Source organism: Barbus barbus (genome assembly GCF_936440315.1).
Source record: "Barbus barbus genome assembly, chromosome: 1".
Classification (NCBI taxonomy): Eukaryota; Metazoa; Chordata; class Actinopteri; order Cypriniformes; family Cyprinidae; genus Barbus; species Barbus barbus.
In genome coordinates this window covers 31,177,786-31,188,847 of record NC_136729.1, presented here as the reverse complement: position 1 = coordinate 31,188,847, position 11,062 = coordinate 31,177,786, and the positions used below count along the sequence as shown (strand labels likewise).

The 11,062-nt window shown below is 35.5% G+C and overlaps 1 protein-coding gene across 1 annotated transcript; it reads right to left on the bottom strand.

Moving 5' to 3' along the window:
- Positions 1-779: 779 nt before the first annotated feature.
- Positions 780-5,860, bottom strand: LOC306872376 (methylthioribulose-1-phosphate dehydratase). The gene is made up of 7 exons (XM_079420893.1): positions 5,673-5,860; positions 5,398-5,498; positions 2,617-2,665; positions 2,416-2,533; positions 2,206-2,341; positions 1,888-2,055; positions 780-1,796 (listed from the first exon to the last, which is right to left on the bottom strand). The coding sequence occupies exons 1-7, from the start codon at positions 5,724-5,726 to the stop codon at positions 1,697-1,699; spliced, it is 726 nt and encodes a 241-aa protein (XP_079277019.1). The 5' UTR covers positions 5,727-5,860; the 3' UTR covers positions 780-1,696.
- Positions 5,861-11,062: the final 5,202 nt, after the last annotated feature.

Genomic DNA, 11,062 nt, shown 5'->3' with positions numbered 1-11,062 from the left:
TGTATCAGATTTGATCATATTTGGATTGCACTGAGTGAGCTGATGAAACCTGCTCAACAACAAGAGGTATTGCCTCAGAGATGTTAACTGCAACAGTATACGGAGGGATGATGAGACCAGCCTCTGAGGGGGTTTGAATCACCCAGGCTCAGTTCAGACCAGCCCTGTAGCTTCTAGCAGGCGCGGGCAGCTTGTGAATTACAGGGCATTTGAGAATAATGTTCATTCAAATGGATGGGCAGGCAGAAGCAGTACAAAATGGATGGCAGTAAAACGTGGCTACATGGATTCCCTCAAATCACATTTGATAAGAGTCTTTCTCTGAGCCCTGACTCTGGCACAACACAATTGTTTTCATATTCCACTGACACTCAAGCTGTTAGATGCAGACATACTAAAAATAACTAATACAAACATGTTTGGAGTTGCAGAGGGCACAGCCACAAGAGTTCTTGTGAAGTACAAAAGCCATTGAGACAACAGTGCCATCTCCTGGCTATATTACCTGAATTGTACTTAATGCTGCATGTATGGTTTGAATCTCAATCGTGTGCCTAGTACACAGTTTCAGGGTCAATAATAGCATAAATCCAAAGCATACTATTTATCAAACAATACTAAGACCTGTTAAACTGATCCAGCAGCAGCTTTGAGTCATTCAAATAATTCTGATCAGTACATGAGTTCATAAACAATATAAAATACATACTATTACTGTTTGTTGACAAAATGTCCCAAAGGTAGACAAAGAAAACCCAAACAAATGAGACAAAAATATTGTGTGTATATATATAAATTATATTATACATATTAAAGGATGCATTAAATTCAGTGACATTTCATTGGTGTTTATAAGATTAGAAAACATTATATATATTTCAAATAATTGTTCACAAATAAAATAAAAAAAGAAAACATTTATATTTAAAATGCTGCTCTTCTGAACTTTCTAGTCATCAAAGAAAATTAAACATCAATGACAAGATTTGTTTCTTGAGCACCAAAGTGAGCATATTAAAATAGTTTTTGAAGGACCATTTAACAATGAAGACTGGAGTAAAGGGTGCTTTGCCATCACAAGAATAAATTACATTTTAAATTACAATAATATTTCACTATATTATTATTGTATTTTTGATCAAATAAATGCAGCCTTGGTGAGCAATTCTGTCAAAAACCAAAAAATACCAACCACACACTTAACAGCATTTATAATTCTTTAAGTGGATATTACTTTGAAATACTAATTATTTTGTATTCTTCAGGAATTAAAAAAACAACACTTGTGCATAAAACCAACAAATATACAGTTATAACTGTGTATTTCTAAGCAATTTTAGCTTAAAAGCACTTTTATTTTATAGCAATTTAATTTGAATACAAACAGCTGCCAAATTAGGCAAAAAATGCTAATCATGACATTATGATGCCATTGTTGCTAAGCATCAAAGCATCCACACAAAAAGAAGAATGACATTAATTAGTTTCAGAATGCTGTAGAATGGCATGTTAGCCATTCTAATCATTATTCTTACATTTCATTCTGTTTGCAGGTAATTGACATTAAACTTTGTAAAAAAATTAAAAATACTGAAAGTAATATTGTGAACATCATAAATTGTGCAAAAGTGCAATAAGCATTTATTATTTTGAAAACATAGTGGTAACATTTGGTAACTTTACAGACTTAAATGTATTAAACAATGCCTTTATCTTCAGCGGGAAGAGCAGAGGGTTCCAGGCCACACTGTTTCATCTGAACAGCTATGTCAAATAAGTAGTCATAACATTCACACCTGAAAAATAATGCAGATTTAAAAGATAAATATTGTATACATACACAGAATATAGCCATGAGGTGCACATTTCATTTCCTATATAGCTCACATTGTCTTTGCTTTCTCCCAGGTCTCTCCCCAGACGTAGACCCCATGTCTGCGGACGAGAACAGCACAGGAGTCGGGGTACATGTCCATGGCTCGGGCCATGCGCTCTTTTAAGTCTTTCTCCTCTGGGGTGTTCTCAATAATTGGAACAACTAGACTGTCATCATACCTGAGTCAAAACACATACAAAGAGTGTATTAAAATGCTGACATTACCATCACAACTGTTTATTTTTGGATGAACTACTATATGACAAGAAAATGTTACATATTACTAATGTAAAATGGCAAGAGTGAAGCCTCTTAGCAGCAAGTACAACCTGTAGTTTGTACCAGAGTTTCCTTTTCGAATCCCCTTAATCATCTCTTGATGCGTGATGCGGAATTCCTTGCCAGGAAACATGAGAGTAGCCATAACAGCAGCCTTTGAGTGTGTATGGATAACTGCCTGAGCTCCTGTAAAAAAGCAATGACAATGTCTTGTAAATAGAGTATAGAACAGAAGGAACCCACTGTGTGTGAACAGGTACCTCTCATTGTGTAGGCATTCATGAAGAGGGGTGTGCACTGGCTTTTCTTCAGCTTTTTCTGTGGAGGTGGACAACTGATGTCCTTCTCATCAATATCACACACAAACATGTCCTCTGGCTATAAACAGGAGTGGAAATATAGTTTGTTGTTGTTATTTCATTACATGCAGCAACACGCTAGCATGAGGCAAAAAAACTTACTTGTATTCTCTCCTTCTGAACACCTGAGGGAGCTATATAAATGTGCTCACTGGAAGAATAAATAATTATACATTACAATAAATTTCATACATTTGCAAGTATATGGTACATGCATGTTTTTAATTTCTCAAATAAAAATCAGTTATTTTAGTGAAGCTATGTTCCACTGACCGGCAGCTATTTTTACACAGATTGCATCGAGTAATAATGTAGTAAAACGCAGATATTAAAAGGCGAGATTCAGTAAACACCTTATTGATGATGTATATATTTTGTACAGGCAAGAAGATGAACCCAGATTATAAATACAATGTGCGAAGTTTCACGTTAAGTGGTTTCCCATAGAAAACCTTTAGAAGGAAAACACTGAACCGTTAAGCGGATTGCGTTCATATACCCAGTGTTGGGGAGTAACTAGTTACATGTAACGGAATTACGGAATTTAATTACAAAATAAATGTAATTGTAATCAGTTACAGTTACTGAGAAAAAAATTGTAATTAAATTACAGTTACTTGTGAAAATTTTAAGAATTACATCTCCCATATACAGATTTAATTGATTTCTTTCATAAATTGCATTGACTGCTCAAAAATATGAGACACCATTGTTTCAGGAGTTTAGGACACATGCTTATTTAGTAACTGTTTTATTTCCTATTTGGATGAATGTATTTGCTTTATTTTTTATGATTAACTTTGTTTTCTAAGCTATTGTTAGATGCCAGTGTTTCCTGTCATAACTATGCAAAGATTTATACATTTTATAATTTATGACTTTTCTACTTCTTGTTTCAGTTTTTATAACTATTTCTTACTATGTGTAAGTTGTTGTTTTTAGCATGTGTGTTTGGAAGTGTTATTTCTTAGGATTACTGATGAACTATACTGTTACTGTATTTGTTATCTATTTTAATTTTAGTTAAATAACGTCTGAATTTATTATGTCTGTATAAGTCTTTTATTCATTTTTAGTTTGATTTAATACTTCAACAAAATAAATGGAAATGATTGATATATATATATATATATAATTTATAAATGTGTATGTATATATATTTATGTATGTGTGTGTGTGTGTGTGTGGTTGTACATATACATATATAGTTGTTGTTTTTTGGTGTTTGGCTTAGTGTTATGTTAGAATCATTATTATACTCTTATACCTTTTGTTCTTTAATATTTTGAATTATTTTTAGCTTTATTTTTTTTCATTTAAATGTTAAGTTTTGACATTTTGTTGTATGCATTTGTAATTTTTATTTATTTTCTTTCATTTTAAAATGTGTATAGGTAGTATTTATAAAGTTTTAGCTTTTAGTTTTGTATTTGTTTTTAGTTGTTTTAATTGATTGCTTCTGTTGTCCTGATTTGTAAGCCGCTTTGGATAAAAGCATCTGCTAAATGATAAATAATAATAATAATAATTTGATTTCAAAAACATTAGCATAGCTATTAAACTATTTCTTATGGTTTTAAATCTGTATTTAACCTCAGAATGATCTCAAAGTAAGTCTGATTTTGTGGTGGCTGTGCTTTAAAATTAAATTATTATAATCTTAATACAAGTGATAAAGGATTTCGAAAGTTGAGTACTACTGTAAGGTTAACCCTGCCTGGTTTACATGTTTTAAAAAGATTTAAAAATGACATTACAAAATATTAGAAATTTAGAAAGGTAATAAAAAAGTAATCAGTTACATTACTTTAATAAAGTAATTGAAAAGTTACACTACTTATTACATTTTAAACAGGATAACTTGTAATCTGTAACCTATTACATTTCCAAAGTAACCTTCTCAACACTGCATATTCCGGCCTCATCTGCTTGCCTGTGTAAACTATGCATCATTAATATGGTGATTACTGAATTTGATCGTTTAATATTACGGTTTTAAATATATTAAGGCACTTTAAGTGCTTTTACAACATTTTGTCGCAGTTTATGATTGAAATATTTCCGCAGGTGCTTAATATGGATTGCAAATGGCCAAAACTTGCATTTTGTTCAGAAATACCTTTGTTTTATTCTGTTGACAGGAGATCTAAATATTTGCGGCTGGGAAACAGACACGCTTGTGCTGCAGGTCTATGGATGTTTTGCCCTCCGGGTCCTCGAGCCGGTCACGTGACTGAAAACTATCAATTGAAGGTCCAGGTAACCAAAAAGGTTATTAAGGCATTGTAAAATTAATTCATATGAATCAAGTGGTTTAATTTAAGTTTTGTGAATAAGTATGATCGCTTTTTATGATGAACAGCTTTAATGTAGGCCTTTATTTGAATCTAAGCAATGGTCGATGCACATACACATACATAGCACATTACGCATGGTACACAAGGAAGCTTGTGCATGTGTCTTAATTTTCTTGGACCTTTTAAGGTTTGGTTACCTGGACTCAACGGAGAGACAGAAACCTTTTAACGAGTGTTTTGCAGTCTTGTGAGTTTTTGAACAACATGAGAGCAAGTAATTATTGACAGGATATTCATTATTGGGTTTAAGTCACAAACATCATGGATGGATAGATTAATTCATAAAAAAAGCAAATATTTCAGAGAGGACACCTGCAGATCCTCAAGACTGTGTCATGGTCAAAATTTTGTCATCATAAAATATAATATATGGGAGAAAAGTCCATCTGTGAGAATTCGGTACATCTGTTTTTAAGACCTTTCCATTTCTTTATCATGAACACTATGCACGTCACTGATCCACATAGCAAGTGAATATTGCGGAACACAGTGGATTTTATTATTGGTGTGAAATGCCTTGACTAACCCATGCCGCAGGCTTATTCCTCCCCCGGTTCCTGTCACCCAGCCCAACTTATAGAAGAGCCTGCAGAGCTCTGGGATCAGCACACGAGGATGGTCCTTATCCTTTGACAAGAATATAAGATCTGTTACTGCATGGTAACCCCCATGACGCACACTCCTGATCAAATCTTTAATGCTGCTGTCTAGATAAGTAACCTTATAAGATTCTAGAGAAACAACGATATCGAATATTTCAGATTCCACAAAAGCAGGCACAAGGACAATATATAGTTTTACCCCTATTTCCTTTCCGTTGCACTCCGCCTGTACAGTGTTTATGATCGACGACATTCTTAACACACTGAAAAAAGACTATAAAATAATGCTGAAAAGACTCGAGCGTTTATGATTAATATTTCAGATCGTTTCGAGGCGCACAGCCCAAACAACTCAAACCAACATGTGACGCAACAGCGGAAGACGGAAGTAACGTACAGATCTTTAAAAGATAAAAGACCCCCAAACAAGGAGGTAAGCGCGTGCCAAAAATGTTAAAACACCCACCCACAGTTTTTTTTTAATACAGTCTGTGCATTGCTTAGCTACATAAATGTGGACATTGCTTAGATTTTTATAGTTTTTATACATACAGCTAGCTAAAAATATATAATAAAGACCCCCTATAACAGAGAAATGTTGTCACACACAATTTTAATGTACCCTGTTTGTGAGAATAAGTGTTCATGAAACGCTCCATAAAAACAGCATTTTAAAAAAGTAGGTTTTATGTATTATTAAGATTAATCCCACCCTGCAAAAACATTTCAGGAAGGCAGCATCTGTCAGGTGTCTTGTGACTCCCTTACCCCGTCTTGTGATCATGTCATGATCATGTTCCTTTGCTGAACGTGTCATGTTCTCTTTGGTTCATTGTCCAGTAATGTGGTCTTCTGTTCTGTTTGTTCTATGTTTCCTGTTCATTTGTTTCGTCTCATCATTGGTTGCTTTCTGCCATGTGTTCCCCATAGTTTTGTATCCAAACCAGGGGTCATCAGACCCGGTCCTGGAGGGCCAGTGTCCTGCAGAGTTTAGCTTCAACTTGCCTCAAGTATGGTGTCCCATACTATATTGTCTATAGTACCAAAGAGAGCTTTGGGCTATAGTACCAAAGCTCCAGCGGATGTGAAGTTCGGGCCAAAAGACAGATAAGACTAATGGCCGGTGTTAAGGATCCACCGTTGAGCTCAGTTTGAGCAGATCTAGTCCAGGGGTCCCAAGTCCAAGTCTGGGAGTCCCTGAGTTCCTGCTACTGTCGCCTGTGCTTCCTGTGATGGCAGCTGCCATCTTGTGTGTATCGGCTGCACACTGCTCTCCAGTCCATGAGTCTGCTCCAGAGCTCAGTCCTGTGTTGGCGCCAGCCTGTGAGTCCCTCCCAGTCCTATCTCGACCACAGAAGTCATCCTTGATCTTCCTGTCTGTCCTGTTTTGACCACAGTGGTCACACACGAACCCTCTGCCAGTCCTGTCACGGCCAGAGAGCTCTCAGCCTGTTCAATTATGGCCAAGGAGGTCGTCCCTGAACCCCTTTTCACATCTTGTCAAAGTGGCCGTTCTTGAACTTCCTGTCTATCCTGTTATGGCCACAGAAGCCATTACTAACCTCTCTGGGCTCTCTTTGTCAGTTCCACCTGATCCTCTGAGGTGGCCATCGGTTTTCTGTGGTAGTCTTCTGCTCCAACTCGGAGGTCCTCTGCTTCATCAGCTCCACCCGCCTGGTGGTCATCTGCTTCACCTTGGGGATCTTCAGTCATGTCCGCTCTGCCCTGGTGGTCTTCAGCTCCATCTGCTCTGCCCTGGTGGTCTTAGGCTCTGCCTGCTCCACCCTGTTCTCTGGCTCTACCCTCTTTCCCTGATTCTTCATGGTTGCTCCTCAGTCCAGGCCCGCCATTGCTCCACAGCCCAGGCCACGATCTAGGTCCTGTTTAGATTCATGGGCCTGGCCCTCCATCCCTCCCCTTGTCTGCCTCCACTCCACCACTCTTCTGGACTTTTTGGTTTATTTTGCGTTGTGGATGGGTATCTTATCTGGGTCATGAGCAGCCCTTAGATGGGAGGAATTGTCACGTGTGTTGTTGGTCATGTGACTCCCTTACCCATCTTGTGATTGTCCTGTTGTTCCTTTGCTAAATGTGTCATGTTCTCATTGGTTCATAGTCCTTTCATGTGGTTTTCTGTGCTGTTTGTTCATTGGTTCCTGTTCATTAGATCTGTCTCATCATTGTTTGCTTTCTGCCATGTGTTTCCCTTGTTCTACATTAGTTTGCTACATTAGTTTGCTCTTAGTTTGTTGTGTATTAGATGTATTAGATGCGTTTTTTGGTTAAGTCTGTTCTTGCTCATGGTCAATTCTGCTCATGTTTGAGTCAAGTCTTTGTTTTGTTCACATTGTATTAAATAAGCACATGGGTTCTTAAACTTGTGGACATTTGTTACAGCATCACTATTTCCCTGGAAACAGGGCTTCTCTCTCTCTTGCTCAATTTCCAGATATTATATACAATATCATTATGTGATAGATTCCTGGACCTTACAGAAAACCTTTTGTGTTCATACATTAAAAAAAACATGATTTATGTCCTCACAGTGTCAGGAATTTTAGCCTTTACTGTCCTTGTAGGGATTAACACAATTGCTTTATTGGACAATCCCTAGTATTCCAGTATCACAGTGTTATGTCATTGTGATGTCACGCAATTATACACTTTGCACTTCTGCTCTTTGCAGTAATCAGTAAAATAATGTATCTAGCTTAATGCATTGTTTTAGTGCAGGTGTGTGTATAAAAATATTACAATGTAATGCACTTACTACATTACACTTTACACATTACACATTGAGTTTTCTTACTTTGACATGAATTGTCTTACAATTTTCCTACTTAGATGCCATAATTGATAGATTACACTTTCTGGGTATACTGTAGTTCTGTAATTTCTGTGTAACATCACATAACATTTCAATGAAACAGGTTGCTGGACTATTATTATGTGTGAATCATTTATATGATCTAGATCAGGGGTCTTCAACTAAAATGGCTTGAGGTCCAGTAATGAACCCTCCCCACCAACCGAGGTCCGGACAATTCTAAAAAACAATTGATGGGTTTTACCAGGTCAGGTTATATGCAAGATATTTAAGCTTAATTTCAAGACTTTTAAAGACCTTTTTTAAGACCTGCACAAAAATAAAATAAATAAATAAAATAAAATGACTGTAAAAAGCATGATTTACAGTTCAGATGCAGGATTTCACAAAAACATTCAAGTATTATATGAATTAAATAACATATATAAATATATTTTACTGCCTTAATTGTTTACATTTTACAACACATTATCTTCTTGTTGATCCACCAGTTCACATTTACAACTCTGCGTGTTTGCTGCTTAAAATCATGGGTTGTTTTCACAATGGTCTTTGACAACAGCAGACGTACAGGCTGATTGAAAATGGAAAATCATTCTCTTCCAGCGGGTGGCCTGTTAGTGACCTATGATCTAGATCTACGTTCCACTTTTGTTATGAAACCCATTTTGTGAACTTTGAAGAAATGTAATAGGGACATTAGTGTGTTTTTGTAAATATATGACTGCACAGACTATATCCTGATTACTTGTAGTTCACAGCCTTAACACTGAACCCAGAAATGGGACCTTATTGATCCTATTCTTCCACACAAGCACATTTTTGATATAGGGCATTTACAAAATTATGCAGCTCCTGGTCTTTTATTAACTTATAATGTAACGATAACTCCAGAAAAACAAATATCTGTTATATCCTGGAAAGATAAAAAATATTTCTCAGTATGTTCCAACGTCATAGACTGAATTGACTCAAGAGATTCATGCTACTTCTGATAAGTTTCATCAGTAAAATGTTAAAACAAGTTATTCTTGAGTTCTATTTAATATCCACAAGATCCAACATGAGGAAAAAAAAAAGTTGATAACCTCCTATGAGCCACCTTCACTTTCTTCCCGCTCTTGAATCAGGAAGTGAACGTGTATCAGCACACATGAGGGCGAGGCCTTTTCTCACACACCTGAGTCAGCCACACCACAGCAATGTTCGCAATGACTCACCATAATACATGAGGCCACACTCCCCACTGCAAACTAGGCTATTTACTCCCATTGCTCACCTTTTTCATCTTGAGAAGAGCAATACTATACATTTATCAAAACATGAACATAGATTGAATAGTATTTTGTTTTTGCTTAATATTAGGTGTCTTTAGTAAAACAGTTTTGCTGCTATTGAGATGGGATACAGGTAAGAATAGGGATAGGTTTCATGGTGTAGTTAGGTTTAAAACTGGGTTAAGGGGAACATGCAATTACGTGCAGTTGCAAAAACAATATGCTTTCTCAATAGACAACTGTTGGTTTCAGTGTATACATTTTATCAGTGTAACTTATCTTATAGTTGCTGAGCCTAATCATTAAATGCTATTTTGATATTAAAAAAATAAATAAAATGTTTTTCAGTTTGTCAACTGTTCTGGACAAGCTATATGAAGAGACAGGTAACATAGTTGACAATTTCATCATTTTGACTCATTTCAATGGAAGGCCTTTTCTGGCCAACCAAATCTTATTTTCTTGAGCAGGTTAACCTATTTATTTGAATTAAAATCATAAGGAAATTGCAAACTATAATAATGTACCCAACATAGTTGACAGGCTATTAATATACTTCTTGAAAATAAGTAATTGTAGTTTAAACATAGGAAACAATACTATAACGTGTTCATTAATATCTGCCACAGAAGAAAATTCCATCACATTACACTGGTCACAGTTTTATAATAAACAATTTTTTAGTTTTTAAAGGGATATTTGGTATTTGGTTAAGAAATTTAAATTTAAACTCAGCCTATTTTTCTGAGGTATTTAGATTGTAGAAATAAACTTGAAACTTAATCTAGATAATCTTAACCTTAACATTTTTTATTCATTATTTTGAACTCTAGACTCAGTTAAAAAAAAAAGCAGCCAGTGCAAAAAACTGTAATTTAAGAGACATAAAGACATTTCAAGCCAATTGAAGAACCGAATGCATAAAATATATGCTGTATTCTCTTAATTGATAAAATACATTTCTGAAAGAAATTGTTAAAAATGAGCATTATTCCATCAATGACATGAAATGTACCTTAAATTATAGAACGACCCATGAATATACAGTATATAGTCTATCTTACTAAATATGAATAAGTAAACATAAAACATAATTTACACAGTAATTTGATTGTATCAAATTATTAATTTGTTACTTAGTACATAGTAGTTAAAGGCACTTAATATAACGCCGCTCCAGTATTTTAAACGTTCTGTAAGTGAACACATGAATAATTTTAATATTTTTTTAAGTAGAGTACAAAATTACTACACATGTACTTACAGCAATACTAAAATTGCAGCACACATAAACAAACTAATCTCTGTAACTCCATGAGATTCACCAGAACTGTGGTTTTCTCTGAAGTGGATTATGCAAAGGTGTCTTGCATGTTAATGCTGGCTGCACAGACGCAGATAGAGAGGAAGTGTGAGACACAATGACGAGGGTGTGTTCTTCATAGCACCACCCATCATTGCTCAGAGTCTGTCACAAAGTACTTC

Bases quoted from the DNA above. Each gene is read 5' to 3' on its own strand.
- LOC306872376 (XM_079420893.1), bottom strand. From the start codon at position 5,726: ATGTCGTCGATCATAAACACTGTACAGGCGGAGTGCAACGGAAAGGAA. The intron at 2,666-5,397 runs GTTAGTCAAGGC...TTATTCTTCCAG, and splicing joins GGAATAAGCCTGCGGCATGG to TGAGCACATTTATATAGCTC. The intron at 2,342-2,415 runs GTACCTGTTCAC...GCTTTTTTACAG, and splicing joins GAATGCCTACACAATGAGAG to GAGCTCAGGCAGTTATCCAT.